Source organism: Macaca nemestrina, chromosome 10 (assembly GCF_043159975.1).
Source record: "Macaca nemestrina isolate mMacNem1 chromosome 10, mMacNem.hap1, whole genome shotgun sequence".
NCBI lineage: Eukaryota > Metazoa > Chordata > Mammalia > Primates > Cercopithecidae > Macaca > Macaca nemestrina.
The window spans coordinates 84,390,259-84,414,391 of NC_092134.1; the positions used below are offsets into that span (position 1 = coordinate 84,390,259).

At 55.7% G+C, this 24,133-nt stretch overlaps 1 protein-coding gene across 1 annotated transcript in view; it reads left to right on the forward strand.

Moving 5' to 3' along the window:
* LOC105492887 (lysine methyltransferase 2D) overlaps positions 1–24,133 on the forward strand; it is a 54,487-nt gene that overhangs the window by 6,707 nt on the left and 23,647 nt on the right. Inside the window, exons 5-40 of the mRNA XM_011760238.3 lie at positions 19–128; positions 296–458; positions 792–957; positions 1,107–1,221; positions 1,356–1,513; positions 1,719–1,864; positions 2,004–3,596; positions 3,692–4,800; positions 5,262–5,375; positions 5,711–5,821; positions 6,415–6,519; positions 7,697–7,878; positions 8,063–8,227; positions 8,313–8,422; positions 8,520–8,567; positions 9,522–9,743; positions 9,968–10,087; positions 10,186–10,290; positions 10,492–10,622; positions 10,708–10,855; positions 11,062–11,127; positions 11,301–11,411; positions 11,611–11,748; positions 11,846–11,930; positions 12,161–12,402; positions 12,501–12,574; positions 12,788–12,838; positions 12,955–14,766; positions 14,879–15,061; positions 15,138–15,274; positions 15,507–17,374; positions 20,174–20,297; positions 20,443–20,527; positions 20,633–20,699; positions 20,810–21,042; positions 21,144–24,020. Of these exons, the coding sequence (XP_011758540.2) occupies positions 19–128; positions 296–458; positions 792–957; positions 1,107–1,221; positions 1,356–1,513; positions 1,719–1,864; positions 2,004–3,596; positions 3,692–4,800; positions 5,262–5,375; positions 5,711–5,821; positions 6,415–6,519; positions 7,697–7,878; positions 8,063–8,227; positions 8,313–8,422; positions 8,520–8,567; positions 9,522–9,743; positions 9,968–10,087; positions 10,186–10,290; positions 10,492–10,622; positions 10,708–10,855; positions 11,062–11,127; positions 11,301–11,411; positions 11,611–11,748; positions 11,846–11,930; positions 12,161–12,402; positions 12,501–12,574; positions 12,788–12,838; positions 12,955–14,766; positions 14,879–15,061; positions 15,138–15,274; positions 15,507–17,374; positions 20,174–20,297; positions 20,443–20,527; positions 20,633–20,699; positions 20,810–21,042; positions 21,144–24,020 (13,274 nt within the window). The remainder of the gene's footprint in view (positions 1–18; positions 129–295; positions 459–791; positions 958–1,106; positions 1,222–1,355; positions 1,514–1,718; positions 1,865–2,003; positions 3,597–3,691; positions 4,801–5,261; positions 5,376–5,710; positions 5,822–6,414; positions 6,520–7,696; positions 7,879–8,062; positions 8,228–8,312; positions 8,423–8,519; positions 8,568–9,521; positions 9,744–9,967; positions 10,088–10,185; positions 10,291–10,491; positions 10,623–10,707; positions 10,856–11,061; positions 11,128–11,300; positions 11,412–11,610; positions 11,749–11,845; positions 11,931–12,160; positions 12,403–12,500; positions 12,575–12,787; positions 12,839–12,954; positions 14,767–14,878; positions 15,062–15,137; positions 15,275–15,506; positions 17,375–20,173; positions 20,298–20,442; positions 20,528–20,632; positions 20,700–20,809; positions 21,043–21,143; positions 24,021–24,133) is intronic.

Consider the following 24,133-nt stretch of genomic DNA (forward strand, 5'->3'; position numbering starts at 1 on the left):
CTCTTCCCACCTGTAAAGGGTCCTGCTGGGCTCACCATTGGTGTGCTGCGTGGTCGGCAGGCGTATGGGGGCAGGAGGGCCCAGAACTATGTGGTGTGGACAAGGCCATCTTCTCAGGGATCTCACAGGTGGGGCTGGGGCCAACGGATTGCATAGGTGAAGGGTAGGGCTGGTGGGCTTCTGAGAGTCAGGGTGGAATGAGAAGGAGTGTGGGTATACTGGGGCAGAGCTAGTGCCTGAACTGTTTCTTTGGGGAGAGCTGGCTGACACTGAGGCTCTTTCTTCACCCTGGCAGCGCTGCTCCCACTGCACCAGGCTCGGTGCCTCCATCCCTTGCCGCTCACCTGGATGTCCACGGCTTTACCACTTCCCCTGCGCGACTGCCAGCGGTTCCTTCCTATCCATGAAAACACTGCAGCTGCTATGCCCAGAGCACAGTGAGGGGGCTGCACATCTGGGTGAGAAGTCCTGATCTTTGGTCATAGGGCAAATGAGAGACCAAGTGTGCCTTGGATTTTTGTACTCTACAGAGCACTGATCAAAGTATAGAATTATATACTGTTGGTCTGCCCCACTAAAATAGGTGTGAACTTTATGAGCACCAGGGGTTTGCCTGTCTCGTTTACCATTGTGTCTCCAGTGCCTAGAACAGCTGGCAGACGTTGGGCAGGCACTCAGTAACTTTGTTATTTGTTCATTCTGTGGCCATGGAGTGCCTGTTTTGTGTACGGCACTGTGCTGAGGCTTACAAGGAATCCATAGCTGACCTGTGGTGTCTCTACCCCCTGCAGAGGAGGCTCGCTGTGCAGTGTGTGAGGGGCCAGGGGAGTTGTGTGACCTGTTCTTCTGTACCAGCTGTGGGCATCACTATCACGGGGCCTGCCTGGACACTGCTCTGACTGCCCGCAAACGTGCTGGCTGGCAGTGCCCTGAATGCAAAGTGTGCCAAGCCTGCAGGTAGGAATGGAAGGGCAGGAGGGAAGTCTTAGGCACAACACAGGTTAGGGTTGAAAATGAGGGCAATCGGAGAAGACCTGTTAACATGAAAACAACAAAAAAGAAACGAGGGCAGAGAGGACACTGTAATGTTCCCTGTGCCTCTGCAGGAAACCTGGGAATGACTCTAAGATGTTGGTTTGTGAGACGTGTGACAAAGGATACCATACTTTCTGCCTAAAACCACCCATGGAGGAACTGCCTGCTCACTCTTGGAAGTGCAAGGTGAGTGTACCCTGATTCTGCCCTATTGTCCCTAACTCTGCCTCCTACAGCATCCTCTGTCTTGACAAGTCCTGTACTTTTCTTTAGTCTTTGCTGTCTGACCAATGCCTGTTTTGCCCACTCCTTTCCCTTAGGCATGCCGGGTGTGCCGGGCCTGTGGGGCGGGCTCAGCAGAACTGAATCCCAACTCGGAGTGGTTTGAGAACTACTCTCTCTGTCACCGCTGTCACAGAGCCCAGGGAGGTCAGCCTGTCAGCTCTGTTGCTGAGCAGCATACCCCTGTGTGTAGCAGGTAAGTGGTGTGGACTGACTGAGATTGGGCTGGCAGGTTGGAAGGACTGAGTTTGGCAGGGTTCTTCTTAAATTGAGTGGACTTTGAGAGGAGAGCCTTAAGGTGGGCAGTGTCATCCACAGCATTCGTGCCTCGCCCCAGTGCACTCTCTAGGATTTGTTAGCTGGTGAGAGCCACAGTGCCTGCTCCCCTGTACCCTCTGCAGATTTTCACCCCCAGAGTCTGGCGATACCCCCACTGATGAGCCCGATGCTCTGTACGTTGCATGCCAAGGGCAGCCAAAGGGTGGGCACGTGACCTCTATGCAACCCAAGGAACCGGGGCCCCTGCAATGTGAAGCCAAACCACTAGGTGAGTAGGGTTTGAGGGTCCCTGAAATTCATCCCCTTTTATTCTGTGACAAGAGACAGTTTGTGCATTGCCCCAGACCCTGCACTTCCTGTGGGGTAGATCTGAGCTAGATAGGAGCATCGTGTTGTTGTGTCTGCAGGGAGAGCAGGGGTCCAACTTGAGCCCCAGTTGGAGGCCCCCCTAAATGAGGAGATGCCACTGCTGCCCCCACCTGAGGAGTCACCCCTGTCCCCACCACCTGAGGAATCACCCACATCCCCACCGCCTGAGGCATCACGCCTGTCCCCACCACCTGAGGACTCGCCCGCATCCCCGCTTCCTGAGGCATTGCACCTGTCCCGGCCGCCGGAGGAATCGCCCCTCTCTCCGCCGCCTGAGGAGTCTCCTCTGTCTCCCCCACCTGAATCATCACCTTTTTCTCCACTGGAGGAGTCGCCCTTCTCTCCACTGGAAGAGTCACCCCCGTCTCCTGCACTTGAGACGCCTCTATCCCCACCACCTGAAGCATCGCCCCTGTCCGCACCATTTGAGGAATCTCCCTTGTCCCCGCCACCTGAGGAACTGCCCACTTCCCCGCCACCTGAAGCATCTCGCCTGTCTCCACCACCTGAGGAGTCACCCATGTCCCCTCCACCTGAAGAGTCACCCATGTCTCCACCACCAGAGGCATCTCGTCTGTTCCCACCATTTGAAGAGTCTCCTCTGTCCCCTCCACCTGAGGAGTCTCCCCTCTCCCCACCACCTGAGGCATCACGCCTGTCCCCACCACCTGAGGACTCGCCTATGTCCCCACCACCTGAAGAATCACCTATGTCCCCACCACCTGAGGTATCGCGCCTGTCCCCGCTGCCTGTGGTGTCACGCCTGTCTCCACCGCCTGAGGAATCTCCCTTGTCCCCACCGCCTGAGGAGTCTCCCACGTCCCCTCCACCTGAGGCTTCACGCCTCTCCCCACCACCTGAGGACTCCCCCACATTCCCACCACCTGAGGACTCCCCCACATCCCCACCACCTGAGAACTCACCCACATCCCCACCACCTGAGAACTCACCCACATCCCCACCACCTGAGGACTCGCTTATGTCCCTGCCGCTGGAGGAGTCACCCCTGTCACCACTACCTGAGGAGCCACAACTCTGCCCCCCATCCGAGGAGCCGCACCTGTCACCCCGGCCTGAGGAACCGCACCTGTCCCCCCGGCCTGAGGAGCCGCACCTATCTCCGCAGCCTGAGGAGCCACACCTGTCCCCCCAGCCTGAGGAGCCATGCCTGTGCGCTGTGCCTGAGGAGCCACACTTGTCCCCCCAGGCTGAGGGACCACATCTGTCCCCTCAGCCTGAGGAATTGCACCTGTCCCCCCAGACTGAGGAGCCACACCTGTCTCCTGTGCCTGAGGAGCCATTTTTGTCCCCCCAGCCTGAGGAATCACACCTGTCCCCCCAGTCTGAGGAACCATGCCTGTCCCCCCGGCCTGAGGAATCGCACCTGTCCCCTCAGCTTGAGGAGCCACCTCTGTCCCCTCGGCCTGAAGAGCACCCCGAGGAGCCAGGCCAATGCCCTGCACCTGAGGAGTTGCCCTTGTTCCCTCCTGCCGGGGAACCATCCTTATCTCCCTTGCTTGGAGAGCCAGCCCTGTCTGAGCCTGGGGAACCACCTCTGTCCCCTCTGCCTGAGGAGCTGCCCTTGTCCCCGTCTGGGGAGCCATCCTTGTCGCCTCAGCTGATGCCATCAGGTAAGGGAAAGTTAGTACCCTCTTACTCTGGAACAGCTGTAACTCTTCATGGCATGTCTGATCTAAGAGCCCTTCTTTTTTCTCTTTCCTTCCAGATCCCCTTCCTCCTCCACTCTCACCCATTATCACAGCTGTGGCCCCACCGGCTCTGTCTCCTTTGGGGGAGTTAGAGTACCCCTTTGGTGCCAAAGGGGACAGTGACCCTGAGTCACCCTTGGCTGCCCCCATCCTGGAGACACCCATCAGCCCTCCACCAGAAGCTAACTGCACTGACCCTGAGCCTGTCCCCCCTATGATCCTTCCTCCATCTCCAGGCTCCCCAGTGGGGCCGGCTTCTCCCATCCTGATGGAGCCCCTTCCCCCTCAGTGTTCGCCACTCCTTCAGCATTCCTTGGCTCCCCAAAACTCCCCTCCTTCCCAGTGCTCCCCTCCTGCCCTGCCACTGTCCGTTCCCTCCCCGTTGAGTCCCATAGGGAAGGTAGTGGGGGTCTCAGATGAGCCTGAGCTGCACGAGATGGAGACTGAGAAAGTTCCAGAACCTGAATGCCCAGCCTTGGAACCCAGTGCCACCAGTCCTCTCCCTTCCCCGATGGGGGACCTCTCCTGCCCTGCCCCCAGCCCTGCCCCAGCCCTGGATGACTTCTCTGGCCTAGGGGAAGACACAGCCCCTCTGGATGGGATTGATGCTCCGGGTTCACAGCCAGAGGCTGGACAGACCCCTGGCAGTTTGGCTAGTGAACTTAAAGGCTCCCCTGTGCTCCTGGACCCTGAGGAGCTGGCCCCCGTGACCCCTATGGAGGTCTACCCCGAATGCAAGCAAACAGCAGGGCAGGGCTCACCATGTGAAGAACAGGAAGAGCCACGTGCACCAGTGGCCCCCACACCACCCACTCTCATCAAATCCGACATCGTTAATGAGATCTCTAATCTGAGCCAGGGTGATGCCAGTGCCAGTTTTCCTGGCTCAGAGCCCCTCCTGGGCTCTCCTGACCCGGAGGGGGGTGGCTCCCTGTCCATGGAGCTGGGGGTCTCTACAGATGTTAGTCCAGCCCGAGATGAGGGCTCCCTACGGCTCTGTACCGACTCACTGCCAGAGACTGATGATTCACTATTGTGCGATGCTGGGACAGCTATCAGCGGAGGCAAAACTGAGGGGGAGAAGGGGCGGCGGCGCAGCTCCCCAGCCCGTTCCCGCATAAAACAGGTGAGGGACTATCTAGCTGCGGGATGTGATCAGAGTTAGCCCTGTCAGAGGTATAGTCCTGTGTCACTGATACTTTCCCACCTTGCTTTGTGAATCCTATACTTGGAGATCCTTTATTCCAATTATTAAGGAGAAAATACTAATACATAGAAGGGACGAGTAACTTGCCCAGATTCATGATTACTCAGTAGTAGAATTGGGACCAGAAACTTGGTTCTTTCAAGTCACTGTTTTTTCTCCATGTCCATGTTGGCCACTCTTGGGAGGGAAAGAATGGGTTTGGGCTACAGCTATGCACTTGTTGATATCTGGGAGTTTGGCCTTTTCCCCTGCCCTGAGTGGGACTCCTGGGCTTATTACCTGTCTTACTGTGTCCATTTGTCACTTCTTCTGTTCAAGTGTGTAAACCCAACACGCTAACACTTGACATGCTCCTGTCATTGTCCCCTTCTTTCACTCAGGGTCGCAGCAGCAGTTTCCCAGGAAGACGCCGGCCTCGTGGAGGAGCCCATGGAGGACGTGGTAGAGGACGGGCCCGACTAAAGTCAACTGCTTCTTCCATTGAGACTCTGGTAGTAAGGAGATGCCTCCTATTCCTCCCATCCCCCGACCATGCTTTAGCACCCTCTGAGTCCTTCCAGTCCCTTGCGTGCTTGAATACCTGCCTGCTTGTCTAGGGCCTGTCTGGCTGTGTCTGAATTCCTGTCCACTTGGCCCCCAGGTTTTTCTGAAATCTCTGCTATCAGGCTGAGGCCCAGTTAGGGAGCTGGGGTGTTCTGTCCGTTATTTCTGGCTTTTGGCCTTCATCTTAGCCAGGGGTTCACACTTTCTTCCCCCAACACCAAAGAGGAAAGTATCTTGGTGGGGGCAGATTTATCTGCCTCACTTTCTACAACTCTTTCCCCATCAGGTTGCTGACATTGATAGCTCTCCCAGTAAGGAGGAGGAGGAAGAAGATGACGACACCATGCAGAATACCGTGGTTCTCTTCTCCAACACAGACAAATTTGTCCTAATGCAGGTACCATACAGTGAGACCTGGCACACTGAACATTGTGTATGTTTGTGTTTTGATGAGAGAATTGATGGGGAAAACTGGACCTACTTTTGGGGATACCCAGCTAATGAGAAAACAGACCATGAATTCTAATCATGTTGTTCATTGGTTTGTCCATCCATCACATTTCTCTTGAGTGTCTCCTCTGAGCTTGGCACTAAGCTAGGAGCTAGAGAAATAGCAGTGAAAAAGTCTTTGCCCTATGAAGTTTATAGCTTAGGGAACTTACATGTGTCCTCACTTGAATAGTCTTTAAGCTGATAGAATTTTGTCACATATGTGATTCTCACCTGACCAGTCTTTACCCCATCTTATCTTCCTTTAATTTCTTCTTACCTTTACCCATGTCAGGCTTTATAAATTCAAGTGACCTGACTAGGAGAGTGAGGCATCCTAGGAAGGAGCAGGGTCCCTTGGTAGCTTACAGCGTCCTAATGCTGTGGGATGGGGTTCCTGACTCTCTGGTCGCAAATCAGTGTTGTAGCATCATAGTAGGCTGGATCTGAGTGGGATGGGGAGATCTAGTTGGACATTCGGGTTTCTCTGTGTTTCCCCAGGACATGTGTGTGGTATGTGGCAGCTTTGGCCGGGGAGCAGAGGGCCACCTCCTTGCCTGTTCACAGTGCTCTCAGTGCTATCACCCTTACTGTGTCAACAGCAAGGTGAGTTCGGGCCCAAGAGGTGTAGACTGGGAAATAGGGTCAGTTATTTCTTACCTTAGTTCCTTGTCCTGGCCATACGACTTCTTAAAGTGGCCATTGGTCATAGATGTTGTTCATTAGTCACCAGTGGTTATCAAACTTTTCTTGGGGAAAAATACTTTGGAACTCATGGTGGACTTCATAGTTTCTTTGTGGTAGACCCTGACCTGCTGGTATAATTCAGTCCATTGTAAAAAATAACAACATGGCCGGGCATGGTGGCTCCCACCTGTAATCCCAGCACTTGGGGAGGCCTAGGCAGGCGGATCACCTGAGATTAAGACCATCGTGGAGTTCAAGACCATCGTGGCCAACATGGTGAAACCCTGTCTCTACTAAAAATACAAAAATTAGCTGAGTGTGGTAGCATGTGCCTGTAATCCCAGGAACTCGGGAGGCCGAGGCAGGAAAATTGCTTGAACCTGGGAGGCAGATGTTGCAGTGAGCTGAGATCGTGCCACTGCACTCCAGCCTGGGCAATAGAGTGAGCTCTGTCTCAAAAAAAAAAAAAAAAAGAAAAGAAAAAAGAAAAATTGGGGGACCTAATTCTGTCTACAGTCTCTTCTTAGGGACTTGGCTAGTGGAAAGACTGCCATTCCATTCACAATGAGGCAGTGGCTAGTGCAGCTCTTCTCTGATCAGCAGAGATCATTGGGAATCTAAGTTTAGAGTCACTGTTTTGGGGACAAGGGTGCTCTGTCTAAGTCTCCCTGTGCTCAAATGGAGGCCTAGTCTCTGCATTGAGGTTCCTCCAGCCTCACCCTTAGAAGTCCCACCTCCTAGGCTGGGCATGGTGGCGCATACCTTTAATCCCAGCACTTCACTTCAGGAGGCTGAAGGTGGATCACCCAAGGTCAGGAGTTTGTGACCAGCCTGACTAACATGGTGAAACCCTGTCTCTACTAAATACAAGAAGATTAGCTGGGCATGGTGGCAGGTACCTGTAATCCCAGCTACCTGGGAGGCTGAGACAGGAGAATTGCTTGTACCTGGGAGGTGGAGGTTGCAGTGAGCCAAGATCGCGCCATTGCACTCCAGCCTGGGGAACAAGAGCAAAACTCCATCCCCCCGCAAAAAAAAAAGAAGTTCCACCTCCTTTCCACTTCACACCCTGAGAAGTTCCCATTTTCTGCCTCAGATCACCAAGGTGATGCTGCTTAAGGGCTGGCGTTGTGTGGAGTGTATTGTGTGTGAGGTGTGCGGCCAGGCCTCCGACCCCTCACGCCTGCTGCTCTGTGATGACTGTGATATTAGCTACCACACATACTGCCTGGACCCCCCACTGCTCACCGTCCCCAAGGGTGGCTGGAAGTGCAAGTGGTAAGGAGACTGTGATCTTTATTGGAGCCCTGGGGCCTTGAGATGTTAAAGTGGATATGATGTTGAGTATGTGACAGAGGCTGGGTTTAGGAGGCCAGGCTGGTGGCTTGGGTTCCTGGTGAGGGGACTTCTGGGTACTTTGGATAGGTTGGGTGCTCAGGCTCTGTTTTCCTGCTCCTACCAGGTGTGTGTCTTGTATGCAGTGTGGGGCTGCCTCCCCTGGCTTCCACTGTGAATGGCAGAATAGTTACACACACTGTGGGCCCTGTGCCAGCCTGGTGACCTGCCCTATCTGTCATGCTCCTTATGTAGAAGAGGACCTACTAATCCAGTGCCGTCACTGTGAACGGTGAGAACATCCCTTTCTCTTCATGTTGGCCCTGTTGCTAGCCTCGCATTGCCTGAGCTCATTTCCTCCAGTCTCTGTTCTCCAGGTGGATGCATGCTGGCTGTGAGAGCCTCTTCACGGAGGACGATGTGGAGCAGGCAGCCGATGAAGGCTTTGACTGTATCTCCTGCCAGCCCTACGTGGTAAAGCCTGTGGGTGAGTACCAGCTGCTGGGTAGGGGGAGGAGTCCGGGCAGGGGTACCTTGCTTTGGGACAGGACCTCAGCCACGTCCGTTTGTCCTTCTCTCCATAGCACCTGTTGCACCTCCAGAGCTGGTGCCCATGAAGGTGAAAGAGCCTGGTGAGTCACAGAAATTTTGAATGCCAAAGCCAGACCAGACGTCAGACATCATCTGGTCTAACTCCAACCCCCCAGCTTCATCTCCTCATTTTAAGAGGAGGAAACTCAGACCCAGAGAAGTTAAGTGGCCTGCCCAAGGTTACCTAGTGAGTTAGTGGCAAAGTTACGACTAGAACCAAGTTCTCCAGCTTCCTGGGCAGTGTTCCTTTCATCAGGCACCATGGCCTCTTTACTGCCAGAATTTCATCTTCAGAACTCTTTTTTTTTTTTTTTTTTGAGATGGAGTCTCACTCTGTCACCCAGGCTAGAGTGCAGTGACACAATCTTGGCACACTGCAAGCTCCGCCTCCTGGGTTCACGCCATTCTTCTGCCTCAACCTCCCAAGTAGCTGAGACTACAGGCGCCCGCCACCATGCCCAGCTAATTTTTTGTATTTTTAGTAGAGACGGGGTTTCACTGTGTTAGCCAGTACGGTCTCGATCTCCTGACCTTGTGATCTGCCTGCCTTGGCCTCCCAAAGTGCTGGGATTACAGGCGTGAGCCACCGCGCCCAGCCGAGAACATAACTCTTTTTTATCAGTGAAAGGGGCCAGGGACATCTCCTTTATCGTGATATGGCACTGCTCCTAGCATCTAGGACACTGTGTGCTGGCATTCAGCAAGTAGGGGCCCTCATAGCCCCAGACAGCAAGATAATCACCCTAGTGACGCTAGGGTTAATCATGAGCAAAGGCAGGCTTCTGAGTTACAGTTCCTCTCTGAATCTCCCTGGGTCACTGACAGAGAACTCGGGCCTCAGCCAGTGCCTTAGGTGGTCTGTTCTCCCCAGCAGTTAGACTCTAAGCTGGACTTTTGTCACTATCTTTGTCTCAGCTAAGGACGTAGGTTGAAACTTGCAGTTCTGGTTTCCCTGGGTCCTCCATCCAGGGATCACACACTCTCCTCTAATGCAGAGCCCCAGTACTTTCGCTTCGAAGGTGTGTGGCTGACAGAAACTGGCATGGCCTTGCTGCGTAACCTGACCATGTCACCACTGCACAAGCGGCGCCAGCGGCGAGGACGGCTTGGCCTCCCAGGCGAGGCAGGATTGGAGGGTTCTGAGCCATCAGAGGCCCTTGGTCCTGATGACAAGAAGGATGGGGACCTGGACACCGATGAGTTGCTCAAGGGTGAAGGTTAGCTTGGGGAATCTTAGGGCGCGGCAGAATAGTGGGAGCATGCCTCTGGGAGTGGGATGTTGGGTGGGGGCTACATTGCCACTCACAGTTACCATTAAGCACTGCTGGTCTTGTCTAAGTGGCTCTGAGGCAAGGTCCTCAGCTCTCTCCATGGCAGGATGACAAGGTTAAAAGGGCCTATAGTTCTGATCTGCCTCTATCTCTTCTGTCACCATATGCAGGTGGTGTGGAGCACATGGAGTGCGAAATTAAACTGGAGGGCCCTGTCAGCCCTGATGTGGAGCCTGGCAAAGAGGAGACCGAGGAAAGCAAAAAACGCAAGCGTAAACCCTATCGGCCTGGTGAGGTCCTGGGATGGGTGTGTGGGGTGGTGGGGTGGCTTGGTGCAGCTCAATAGGTCCCCCAGCGGCTTCTCATCCGCAGCTCTGCCTCCTCATAGGCATTGGTGGTTTCATGGTGCGACAGCGGAAATCCCACACACGCACGAAAAAGGGGCCAGCTGCACAGGCGGAGGTGTTGAGTGGGGATGGGCAGCCCGACGAGGGTGAGACGGGTGAGGGCACCAGTGGGGCCTGGGAGAAGGTGGGGCAATGCTAGAGAGACCCAGTGGGTGGACTCATTGAAAGGGCCAAGAGGGTGGTAGACCCAGCTGGTGTTGTGGGAGAGTGTAGGCAAAAAGTGTCACCCTGCAAGTTGGGAGCAGCATGCCCTCAACCCAAGTGTGACACTTCTGTTCTGTCCACAGTGATACCTGCTGACCTGCCTGCAGAGGGTACCGTGGAGCAGAGCTTAGCTGAAGGGGATGAGAAGAAGAAGCAACAGCGGCGAGGGCGCAAGAAGAGCAAACTGGAGGACATGTTCCCTGCTTACCTGCAGGTTGGTCTCAGGCTCCAAGCAGTGAGGGAGGTGTCTGTGCCCTGTAGGGCATGAAGAAACCTGTTTCTCCTTGACTGCCCCACAGGAAGCCTTCTTTGGGAAGGAGCTGCTGGACCTGAGCCGTAAGGCCCTTTTTGCAGTTGGGGTGGGCCGGCCAAGCTTTGGACTAGGAACCCCAAAAGCCAAGGGAGATGGAGGCTCAGAAAGGAAGGAACTCCCCACATCGCAGAAAGGTTAGTTATGTGGGAGTAAGTGGTCTGAGAGAATCCGACTTCCTTCTGGCTTAGGAGCTGGCAGCTTATTTGATGGGAAATGGACTGGCCTCCAGGAGTCAAGTGTGGGGTCAAGGGTCCTGGCCTGTAGGGCTGTGGGACTGGAGACCTGCTCTGGGCATCAGACGTAGGACATCTCTGATTGGAGTGGGGCCTCTTGCTCATAGGAGATGATGGTCCAGATATTGCAGATGAAGAATCCCGTGGCCTCGAGGGCAAAGCTGATACACCAGGTGAGGGCTGCCAGGGGGACTGTGTCCTGTCTTGGCCTTGCCTCTGTCCCTCTGCTATGCCCCTGAGCATTGTCAGGGGTTAGAGGCTAGAAACTGTCCCATGGGCCTCTGTGGTTCAGAGTGGCCATGACCCATACTGGCCTTGACCCATGGGTTTCTCCTGGCATTTACAGGACCTGAGGATGGGGGCGTGAAGGCATCTCCAGTGCCCAGTGACCCTGAGAAGCCAGGCACCCCGGGTGAAGGGATGCTTAGCTCTGACTTAGACAGGATTTCCACAGAAGGTGAGGCTGTGACCCACACCTGTTTGTGTATAAGGGTTTTCTGTGGGAGAAGGAGGAGGTCCTATCTGTGGGACTATGATCTGTACAGCTTCTCTGGTGGGGAGTACTGGGCACCTTCCTTGGCCATGATCATTTGTAGACCTGTTGTGTCACCTGAACTTCCCAGTCTTCCTCAGTAGTATCCTTCATTCCCCCACAGAACTGCCCAAGATGGAATCCAAGGACCTGCAGCAGCTCTTCAAGGATGTTCTGGGCTCTGAACGAGAGCAGCATCTGGGTTGCGGAACCCCTGGCCTAGAAGGCAGCCGTACGCCACTGCAGAGACCCTTTCTTCAAGGTGATACGGGTGGGAGTGGTCTGAAGACTGACATAACCAAGCTTGCCTCCAGGATGATCCAGTCGCTCTCTTTTCTCTGATCCTGTTCATCTTGTAGGTGGACTCCCTTTGGGCAATCTGCCCTCCAGCAGCCCAATGGACTCCTACCCAGGCCTCTGCCAGTCCCCGTTCCTGGATTCTAGGTTGGTGTCTCTGTGTAAACTTCGTGGGCAGTCCCCGTTGTCCTTTCCCTCCATCTGAGTTCATGCCTTGCCTCCTTCAGACTCCTGCAGCACTTCCCCTGTTCCTCCCCATTCCCTTGTTAGTGGCCCTCCTCTTTTGGGGCAGGGCAGTGGCCTGAGGCTCTGGGCAGTTGGTCTGGGATGGGACTTGGCATCCCTGCGCCCTGTGACTCTCTGCCCCTGCGCCCCAGGGAGCGCGGGGGCTTCTTTAGCCCGGAACCCGGTGAGCCCGACAGCCCCTGGACAGGCTCAGGTGGCACCACGCCCTCCACCCCCACAACCCCCACCACGGAGGGTGAGGGCGACGGACTCTCCTATAACCAGCGGAGTCTTCAGCGCTGGGAGAAGGATGAGGAGTTGGGCCAGCTGTCCACCATCTCACCCGTGCTCTATGCCAACATTAATTTTCCTAATCTCAAGCAAGATTACCCAGGTACCTGTGGGACGAGGGCAAAGGAGACAGCCTGGCAACATGGCAGGTGGAAGGGTCGCCTGCCAAGTCTCCTCTGACTCACTCCCTCTGCCCTCCAGACTGGTCAAGCCGTTGCAAACAAATTATGAAGCTCTGGAGAAAGGTTCCAGCAGCTGACAAAGCCCCCTACCTGGTGAGACAGAAAGGAGCATGGGTTAGCATGAGAACTGAGAGGGAGGAAGGGATCTTTGGGTAATTTACCTCAGTTCTTTCCACTCCCCACTCCTAAAGCAGCTGGGCCCGAAGGGATCAGCTTCTGGGTAGGGAGTGTGAAAACACTGTACAGTATGGGGGCGGGGCATGAGACCAAGCACTAGGCCCTAAGGCTGTGTCCTGTATCTCTCAGCAAAAGGCCAAAGATAATCGGGCAGCTCACCGCATCAACAAGGTGCAGAAGGTGAGTGGGGCTGGGCTGGGGTGTAGCAGTCCTCTAGTGGGTGGCCTCTCTTGAGGGTGGAGGGCTGTGGGGCCTGCCTGCAGCAGCCTGACTGCCCTGTGCCTGGTCTCCTGTAGCAGGCTGAGAGCCAGATCAACAAGCAGACCAAGGTGGGCGACATAGCCCGTAAGACTGACCGACCGGCCCTACATCTCCGCATTCCCTCTCAGCCAGGGGCACTGGGCAGCCCGCCCCCGGCTGCTGCCCCCACCATTTTCATTGGCAGCCCCGCTACCCCCGCCGGCTTGTCTACCTCTGCGGACGGGTTCCTGAAGCCGCCGGCGGGCTCGGTGCCCGGCCCTGACTCGCCTGGTGAGCTCTTTCTCAAGCTCCCACCCCAGGTGCCCGCCCAAGTGCCTTCACAGGACCCCTTTGGACTGACCCCCGCCTATCCCCTGGAGCCCCGCTTCCCCACGGCACCACCCACCTATCCCCCCTATCCTAGTCCGACGGGGGCCCCTGCGCAGCCCCCGATGCTGGGCGCCTCATCTCGTCCTGGGACTGGCCAGCCAGGGGAATTCCACACTACCCCACCTGGCACCCCCCGACACCAGCCCTCCACACCTGACCCATTCCTCAAACCCCGCTGCCCCTCGCTGGATAACTTGGCTGTGCCTGAGAGCCCTGGGGTAGGGGGAGGCAAGGCTTCCGAGCCCCTGCTCTCGCCCCCACCTTTTGGGGAGTCCCGGAAGGCCCTAGAGGTGAAGAAGGAAGAGCTTGGGGCATCCTCTCCTAGCTATGGACCCCCAAACCTGGGCTTTGTTGACTCACCCTCCTCAGGCCCCCACCTGGGTGGCCTGGAGTTAAAGACACCTGATGTCTTCAAAGCCCCCCTGACCCCTCGGGCATCTCAGGTAGAGCCCCAGAGCCCGGGCTTGGGCCTAAGGCCCCAGGAGCCACCCCCTGCCCAGGCTTTGGCCCCTTCTCCTCCAAGTCACCCGGACATCTTTCGCACTGGCTCCTACCCTGACCCCTATGCTCAGCCCCCATTGACTCCTCGGCCCCAGCCTCCGCCACCTGAGAGCTGCTGTGCTCTGCCCCCTCGCTCACTGCCTTCCGACCCTTTCTCCCGAGTGCCTGCCAGTCCTCAGTCCCAGTCCAGCTCCCAGTCTCCACTGACACCCCGTCCTCTGTCTGCTGAAGCTTTTTGCCCATCCCCCGTTACCCCTCGCTTCCAGTCCCCTGACCCTTATTCTCGCCCACCCTCACGCCCTCAGTCCCGTGACCCATTTGCCCCATTGCATAAGCCACCCCGACCCCAGCCCCCTGAAGTTGCCTTTAAGGCTGGGTCTCTAGCCCACACTTCGCTGGGGGCTGGGGGTTTCCCAGCAGCCCTGCCCTCGGGGCCGGCAGGTGAGCTCCATACCAAGGTCCCAAGTGGGCAGCCCCCCAATTTTGTCCGGTCCCCTGGGACGGGAGCATTTGTGGGCACCCCCTCTCCCATGCGTTTCACTTTCCCTCAGGCGGTAGGGGAGCCTTCCCTAAAGCCCCCTGTCCCTCAGCCTGGTCTCCCGCCACCCCATGGGATCAACAGCCATTTTGGGCCCGGCCCCACCTTGGGCAAGCCTCAAAGCACAAACTACGCAGTAGCCACAGGGAACTTCCACCCATCGGGCAGCCCCCTGGGGCCCAGCAGCGGGTCCACAGGGGAGAGCTATGGGCTGTCCCCGCTACGCCCCCCGTCAGTTCTGCCACCACCTGCACCCGACGGCTCCCTCCCCTACCTGTCCCATGGAGCCTCACAGCGATCAGGCATCACCTCTCCTGTCGAAAAGCGAGAAGACCCAGGGGCTGGAATGGGTAGCTCTTTGGCGACACCTGAACTCCCAGGTACCCAGGACCCAGGCATGTCCGGCCTTAGCCAAACAGAGCTGGAGAAGCAACGGCAAGTAAGTTGATACTGTGGAGCTAAGCCCCACATATCACTGCTGTCTCTGGGTCAGCCCCATGATTAGAGTAGAATGGGCTTATTCCACTTCTGCTTTTTTTTTTTCTGCACAGCGCCAGCGACTACGAGAGCTGCTGATTCGGCAGCAGATCCAGCGCAACACGCTGCGGCAGGAGAAGGAAACAGCTGCAGCAGCTGCAGGAGCAGTGGGACCTCCAGGCAGCTGGGGTGCTGAGCCCAGCAGCCCTGCCTTTGAGCAGCTGAGTCGAGGCCAGACCGCCTTTGCTGGGACTCAGGTAGGTAGAGTGACAAGGGATAGTGGGGCCAGGATACTGAAGGTTGCCCCACCTTCATCTACCTTGTCTCTTCTAGGACAAGAGCAACCTTGTGGGGCTGCCCCCAGGCAAGCTGAGTGGCCCCATCCTGGGGCAAGGGTCCTTCCCTGGCGATGACCGACTCTCCCGGCCACCTCCACCAGCCACGCCTTCCTCTATGGATGTGAACAGCCGGTGAGGCTCCAGGAGGTTCCCTGGGGGTAAACCAAGGGGTATGAATTTTATCACTGTCGCACGCTCTTGTGATTTTCCTGTAGCACTAATCCTTTTCCAGTATCACTTTCTCTTCTTCCTCATTCCGTTTCTTCCTCACTGCATTAATTCTATCCTTCCTCACTGCCGTAAGCCCATGTTCTTGCTCCTTTTCATCTGATTTCATCTCACTGACTACTGTATATTCTTCCAGGCAACTGGTAGGAGGCTCCCAAGCTTTCTATCAGCGAGCACCCTATCCTGGGTCCCTGCCCTTACAGGGGCAACAGCAACAACTGTGGCAGCAGCAACAGGCAACAGCAGCAACCTCCATGCGATTTGCCATGTCAGCTCGCTTTCCATCAACTCCTGTACCTGAACTTGGCCGCCAAGCTCTAGGTTCCCCATTGGCGGGAATTCCCACCCGTCTGCCAGGCCCTGGTGAACCAGTGCCTGGTCCAGCTGGTCCTGCCCAGTTCATTGAGCTGCGGCACAATGTACAGAAAGGACTGGGACCTGGGGGCACTCCGTTTCCTGGTCAGGGCCCACCTCAGAGACCCCGTTTTTACCCTGTAAGTGAGGACCCCCACCGACTGGCTCCTGAAGGGCTTCGGGGCCTGGCGGTATCAGGTCTTCCCCCACAGAAACCCTCAGCCCCACCGGCCCCTGAATTGAACAACAGTCTACATCCGACACCCCACACCAAGGGTCCTACCCTGCCAACTGGCTTGGAGCTGGTCAGCCGACCTGCCTCGAGCACTGAGCTTGGCCGCCCCACTCCTCTGGCCCTGGAAGCTGGGAAGTTGCCCTGTGAGGATCCCGAGCTGGATGATGATTTTGATGCCCACAAGGCCCTAGAGGATGATGAAGAGCTTGCTCACCTGGGTCTGGGTGTGGATGTGGCCAAGGGTGATGATGAACTGGGCACCTTAGAAAACCTGGAGACGAATGACCCCCACTTGGATGACCTGCTCAATGGAGATGAGTTTGACCTGCTGGCATATACTGATCCTGAGCTGGACACTGGGGACAAGAAGGACATCTTCAATGAGCACCTGAGGCTGGTAGAATCAGCTAATGAGAAGGCTGAACGGGAGGCCCTGCTGCGTGGGGTGGAGCCAGGACCCTTGGGCCCTGAGGAGCGCCCTCCTCCTGCTGCTGATGCCTCTGAGCCCCGCCTGGCATCTGTGCTCCCTGAGGTGAAGCCTAAGGTGGAGGAGGGTGGACGCCACCCTTCCCCTTGCCAGTTCACCATTGCTACCCCCAAGGTAGAGCCCGCACCTGCTGCCAATACCCTTGGCCTGGGGCTAAAGCCAGGACAGAGCGTGATGGGCAGCCGGGATACCCGGATGGGCACAGGGCCATTTTCTAGCAGTGGGCACACAGCTGAGAAGGGCTCCTTTGGGGCCACAGGAGGACCACCAGCTCACCTGCTGACCCCCAGCCCACTGAGTGGCCCAGGAGGATCCTCCCTGCTAGAAAAGTTTGAGCTCGAGAGTGGGGCTTTGACCTTGCCTGGTGGACCTGTAGCATCTGGGGATGAGCTAGACAAGATGGAGAGCTCACTGGTAGCCAGCGAGTTACCCCTGCTCATTGAGGACCTGTTGGAGCATGAGAAGAAGGAGCTGCAGAAGAAGCAGCAACTTTCAGCACAGTTGCAGCCTGCCCAACAACAGCAGCAACAGCAGCAGCAGCAGCATTCCCTACTCTCTGCACCAGGCCCTGCCCAGGCCATGTCTTTGCCACATGAGGGTTCTTCTCCCAGTTTGGCTGGGTCCCAGCAGCAGCTTTCCCTGGGTCTTGGAGGTGCCCGACAGCCAGGCTTGCCCCAACCACTGATGCCTACCCAGCCACCAGCTCATGCCCTCCAACAGCGCCTGGCTCCATCCATGGCTATGGTGTCCAATCAAGGGCATATGCTAAGTGGGCAGCATGGAGGGCAGGCAGGCTTGGTACCCCAGCAGAGTTCACAGCCAGTGCTATCACAGAAGCCCATGGGCACCATGCCACCTTCCATGTGCATGAAGCCACAGCAACTGGCAATGCAGCAGCAGCTGGCAAACAGCTTCTTCCCAGATACAGGTAACCTCGGCTAGTAACATAGCCAAGTTACTCAGGGTGATCGTTGTTATCACTAAATGGGCACTGAGGCTAGAGACCTCAAATAATCCCTACTTAAGATGGGACACAAGGAACTTTGGCTAAATATCATACTAGTGGTAGAGGCAGAAACACTGTAGCTTTTAAGAAGAGAGAACAGTTCTGGCATATACTAGACATATGGCAGATGTTTGAATAAATGGAATGAATGTATGAATGAAGCCTAAGTAGCAGAGCCTTTGTGGCTGTAGTGAAGTTGAAAGCTTAGGACTTGAAGAGTAGTGGTGCAAAAAAAAGCAGTTGAGGTCAGGCACGATGGCTCATGCCTGTAATCCCAGCACTTTGGGAGGCCGAGGCAGGTGCATCACTTAAGATCAGGAATTCAAGACCAGCCTGGCTAAGATGAAACTCTATCTCTACTAAAAATACAAAAATTAGCTGGGTGTGAGCCAGGCGTGGTGGTGCATCCCTGTAATCCCAACTACTTGGGAGGCTGAGGCAGAATTGCTTGACCCCAGGAGGCAGAGGTTTTGGTGAGCCAAGATCGCCTCATTGCACTCCAGCTTGGGCAACAAGAACGAAACTCCATCTCAAAAATAAATAAATAAATAAAAATTAGCTGGGTGTGGTGGTGCATGCCTGTAGTTCCAGCTTCTTGAGAGGCTAAGACAGGAGGACTGCTTGAACCCAGAAGGTGGAGGTTGCAGTTAGCTGAGATCACGCCATTGCACCCCAGCCTGGGCAACAGAGCGAGACTCTGTCTTTTAAAAAAAAAAAAATTGGGATAGGTGAAAAAGTTCATTGAGGCTGTAATGGCGGGAAAACCTATGGGGTGTTTCAAGAACAGTGAGTGAATTAGTTAGGCTGGAGTAAACTGTTTAGTGTGAAGTAAGTGACATAATTTTGGTGAGGTAATATGGGGGCCAGATTGAAAAAGACCTCAAATTATAATACCATTTATTGAGTAATTACTATTTGCCAAGCAGTTTACTGAGCACTTCACACTTTTTGTCCAATTTAATCATTACAGCAGACTCATTAAATAGATATTGTTATTATCTTTGATTACAGAAGAGGAAACAGAAGTGGAGGTTAAGTAACTTGTCCAAGATTACACAGCAGCTAGCAGAGCTAGATCTGAAGTCTGGTCGGTACTCCTCTTAACTATTTACTGCCTCAGAATTCCAGGAGAGGGAGTTTGGTTAGTCCTTAAGAAAGTGGGAACTCTGGCCGGGCGCGGCGGCTCACGCCTGTAATCCCAGCACTTTGGGAGGCCGAGGCGGGCGGATCACAAGGTCAGGAGATCGAGACCACGGTGAAACCCCGTCTCTACTAAAAATACAAAAAATTAGCCGGGCATGGTTGTGGGCGCCTGTAGTCCCAGCTACTCGGGAGGCTGAGGCAGGAGAATGGCGTGAACCCGGGAGGCGGAGCTTGCAGTGAGCCGAGATCGCGCCACTGCACTCCAGCCTGGGCGACAGAGCGAGACTCCGTCTCAAAAAAAAAAAAAAAAAAAAAAAGAAAGTGGGAACTCTGGCCAGGTGCTGTGGCTCACACCTTTAATCCCAGCACTTTGGGAGGCTGAGGTGGGTGGATCACCTGAGGTCAGGAGTTCCAGACCAGCCTGGCCAACATGGTGAAACATCGTTTCTACTAAAAATACAAAACTTAGCTGGGCTTGGTGGTGGGTGCCTATAATCACAGTTACTCGGGAGGCTGAGGCAGGAGAATCGCTTGAACCCAGGAGGTAGAGGTTGCAGTGAGCTGAAACTGCACCATTGCACTCCAGCCTGGGTGACAAGAGCAAGGCTCTATCTTTAAAAAAAAAGGAAGGAGAAAAAGTGGGCGCTCAGTTAAGTTTTCTGAGCAGTGGAGAAATATACAAAGTGTGGGATTTTAGGAAGATTTAACTTTTTGGTAGTTGGTTGTTTCTTCTTTTTTGCCCAGCATTCTAGACAGACAGGAGAGTGGACTACAGGTGATGCATGTGGTACCCAAAACAGCTCTGGAATCTAGGGCTTTGCAACAGTGCCAGCATCTTGGGTTCTTGGGCTGTGCTAGTTGCACTAAGAACATTGCATTTGAAGAATGCTTTCCAAGTTATAAAGTGTAGTTTTTTTTTGTTTTTTTTTTTTTTTTTTGAGACGGAGTCTCGCTCTGTCGCCCAGGCTGGAGTGCAGTGGCCAGATCTCAGCTCACTGCAAGCTCCGCCTCCCGCGTTCCCGCCATTCTCCTGCCTCAGCCTCCCGAGTAGCTGGGACCACAGGCGCCGCCACCTCGCCCGGCTAATTTTTTGTGTTTTTAGTAGAGACGGGGTTTCGCCGTGTTAGCCAGGATGGTCTCGATCTCCTGACCTTGTGATCCGCCCGTCTCGGCCTCCCAAAGTGCTGGGATTACAGGCTTGAGCCACCGCGCCAGGCCTAAAGTGTACTTATATTCTTGTCACGTTTGATCCTCCTAACACCTCTGAGGTAGACGGAGTAGGGATCATCATCTGTATCAAATAAAAGGGTAAACTGAGGTGAAATAATGCAGGTTGACTCAACAAATATTTACGGAGCCACTTTTTCTAGCACGGTGCAAGTTAAAACAGGACCACATGTCCTGTGAATAATAGAGCTGATTCTTCCAGGTAGACTGGCTCCTAATTCAGTGGTCTTTCTGCCTTGCCATGCCACTGTTCTGCCTGGTGTGGTTGAGGTCAGGATGTTGAAAGGAATCGCAGATATTCAGTGAAGCATTGGCCCCATAGCCCAGCTCATTTGGTTCTCCCCTTTCCAGACCTGGACAAATTTGCTGCAGAAGATATCATTGATCCTATTGCAAAGGCCAAGATGGTGGCTTTGAAAGGCATCAAGAAAGTGATGGCTCAGGGCAGCATTGGGGTGGCACCTGGTATGAACAGGTAAGACTCAGGGCCGGAATGGGTTTGGCCTTTTTCTTTCCCAGTCACACCCCTTCTTGGCCCCCCTCCCTACTTGTCCCACGTCTCTTTGGCTTCCAACTTTCTTATTGCCAACACTTATCCTCTGTGCTTTGGTGGACTCCAGACAGCAGGTGTCTCTGCTAGCCCAGAGGCTCTCGGGGGGACCCGGCAGTGATCTGCAGAACCATGTGGCACCTGGGAGTGGCCAGGTAAGTGGTCAGGTGGGAGTAGGAACCTGTGTCTTATGCCATTGGGGCATCCTTCTTAGGGCCTAGCAGGGAACAATGACCCTTTAGCAGTCTCTCTCATTGCAGGAGCGGAGTGCTGGTGATCCCTCCCAACCTCGTCCCAACCCGCCCACTTTTGCTCAGGGAGTGATCAGTGAGTATGGGGCATGGGAGGAAGGTGCAGGGAAGTGGTTTGGGACATATGGAGGAAAAGGGATTGGGATTACCATTTTGCAGGTCTTGACACCCAGCTTCTTTTCCCAGATGAAGCTGACCAGCGGCAGTATGAGGAGTGGCTGTTCCATACCCAGCAGCTCCTACAGATGCAGCTGAAGGTGCTAGAGGAGCAGATTGGTGTACACCGCAAGTCCCGGAAGGCTCTGTGTGCCAAGCAGCGCACTGCCAAAAAAGCTGGCCGTGAGTTCCCAGAAGCTGATGCTGAGAAGCTCAAGCTGGTTACAGAGCAGCAGAGCAAGATCCAGAAACAGCTGGATCAGGTGGGGGAAAGCAAACTTCAGCCTAGCACCTAGAAGGCAGGGAAGAGGGATGGCATGGGGGGAGCCTGCCCCAGCCTGACCTCTCCGACCTCCCGCGTTAGGTCCGGAAACAGCAGAAGGAGCACACTAATCTCATGGCGGAATATCGGAACAAGCAGCAGCAGCAACAACAGCAGCAGCAGCAGCAGCAACAGCAACAACACTCAGCTGTGCTGGCTCTTAGCCCTTCCCAGAGTCCCCGGCTGCTCAGCAAGCTCCCTGGTCAGCTGCTCCCTGGCCATGGGTTGCAGCCACCACAGGGGCCTCCGGGTGGGCAAGCTGGAGGTCTTCGCTTGCCCCCTGGGGGTATGGCACTACCCGGACAGCCTGGTGGCCCCTTCCTTAACACAGCTCTGGCCCAACAGCAACAACAGCAACATTCTGGTGGGGCTGGATCCCTGGCTGGCCCCTCAGGGGGCTTCTTTCCTGGCAACCTTGCTCTTAGAAGCCTCGGACCTGATTCAAGACTTTTACAGGAAAGGCAGCTGCAGCTGCAGCAGCAACGCATGCAGCTGGCCCAGAAATTGCAGCAGCAGCAGCAGCAACAGCAGCAGCACCTTCTAGGACAGGTAGCAATCCAGCAGCAACAGCAGCAGGGTCCTGGAGTACAGACAAACCAAGCTCTGGGTCCCAAGCCCCAGGGACTTCTGCCTCCCAGCAGCCACCAAGGCCTCCTGGTCCAGCAGCTGTCCCCTCAACCACCCCAGGGGCCCCAGGGCATGCTGGGCCCTGCCCAGGTGGCTGTGTTGCAGCAGCAGCACCCTGGAGCTTTGGGCCCCCAGGGCCCTCACAGACAGGTGCTTATGACCCAGTCCCGGGTGCTCAGTTCCCCCCAGCTGGCACAGCAGGGTCAGGGCCTTATGGGACACAGGCTGGTCACAGCCCAGCAGCAGCAGCAGCAACAACAGCACCAACAGCAAGGGTCCATGGCAGGGCTGTCCCATCTTCAGCAGAGTCTGATGTCACACAGTGGGCAGCCTAAACTGAGCACTCAGCCCATGGGCTCTTTACAGCAGCTTCAGCAGCAGCAGCAGCAGCAGCAGCAGCTGCAACAGCAACAGCAACTTCAGCAGCAGCAGCTTCAACAACAGCAACAGCAGCAACAGCTTCAACAACAGCAACAGCAGCTTCAACAACAGCAGCAGCAGCTTCAACAACAGCAGCAGCAACAGCAGCAGCAGCTTCAACAACAGCAGCAGCAACAGCAGCAGCAGCTTCAACAGCAACAACAGCAGCTACAACAGCAACAGCAGCAGCAGCTTCAACAGCAGCAACAGCAGCTACAACAGCAACAGCAACAGCTGCAACAGCAACAACAGCAGCAGCAGCAGATGGGCCTTTTAAACCAGAGTCGAACTTTACTGTCTCCTCAGCAACAACAGCAGCAGCAGGTGGCACTTGGCCCTGGCATGCCAGCAAAGCCTCTTCAACACTTTTCTAGCCCTGGAGCCCTGGGCCCAACCCTCCTCCTGACGGGCAAGGAACAAAACACCGTAGACCCGGCTGTTTCTTCAGAGGTCACTGAGGGGCCCTCTACACATCAGGGAGGGTCGTTAGCAATAGGAACTACCCCTGAGTCAATGGCCACTGAACCAGGAGAGGTAAAGCCCTCACTCTCTGGGGACTCACAACTTCTGCTTATCCAACCCCAGCCCCAGCCTCAGTCTAGCTCTCTGCAGCTGCAGCCACCTCTGAGGCTTCCAGGACAACAGCAGCAGCAAGTTAGCCTGCTCCACACAGCAGGTGGAGGAAGCCATGGGCAGCTAGGCAGTGGATCATCTTCTGAGGCTTCATCTATGCCCCACCTGCTTGCTCAGCCCTCTGTTTCTTTAGGGGAGCAGCCTGGGCCCATGACCCAGAACCTTCTGGGCCCCCAACAGCCCATGCTAGAGCGGCCCATGCAAAATAATACAGGGCCACAACCTCCCAAACCAGGACCTGTCCTCCAGTCTGGGCAGGGTCTGCCTGGGGTTGGAATCATGCCTACGGTGGGTCAGCTTCGAGCACAGCTCCAAGGAGTCCTGGCCAAAAACCCACAGCTGCGACACTTAAGTCCTCAGCAGCAGCAGCAGCTACAGGCACTCCTCATGCAGCGGCAGCTGCAGCAGAGTCAGGCAGTACGCCAGACCCCACCCTACCAGGAGCCTGGGACCCAGACCTCTCCCCTCCAGGGGCTCCTGGGCTGCCAACCTCAACTTGGGGGCTTCCCTGGATCACAGACAGGCCCCCTCCAGGAGCTAGGGGCAGGGCCTCGACCTCAGGGCCCACCCCGGCTCCCTGCCCCACCAGGAGCCTTATCTACAGGACCAGTCCTTGGCCCTGTCCATCCCACACCTCCACCATCCAGCCCTCAAGAGCCAAAGAGACCTTCACAATTACCTTCCCCCAGCTCCCAGCTTCCCACTGAGGCCCAGCTCCCTCCTGCCCATCCAGGGACCCCCAAGCCCCAGGGGCCAACCTTGGAGCTGCCTCCTGGGAGGGTCTCACCTGCTGCTGCCCAGCTTGCAGATACCTTGTTTGGCAAGGGTATGGGACCTTGGGATCCCCCAGACAACCTAGCAGAAACCCAGAAGCCAGAGCAGAGCAGCCTGGTACCTGGGCATCTGGACCAGGTGAATGGACAGGTGGTGCCTGAGGCACCCCAACTCAGCATCAAGCAGGAACCTCGGGAAGAGCCATGTGCCCTGGGAGCCCAGTCAGTGAAGAGGGAGGCCAATGGGGAGCCAATAGGGGCACCAGGAACCAGCAACCACCTCCTGCTGGCAGGCCCTCGCTCAGAAGCTGGGCATCTGCTCTTGCAGAAGCTACTCCGGGCAAAGAATGTGCAACTCAGCACTGGGCGGGGGTCCGAGGGGCTGCGAGCTGAGATCAACGGGCACATTGACAGCAAGCTGGCTGGGCTGGAGCAGAAACTACAGGGTACCCCCAGCAATAAGGAGGTGAGTACTCTGGCTAGAGTAGAGCAGGTAGAGTGGGGCCTAGAGCCAGCGGGGGGCAGAATGAGTGAACCTGGGTCAGACAGAAGAGATGAGGGCTCTGAGGAGGAGGGTAG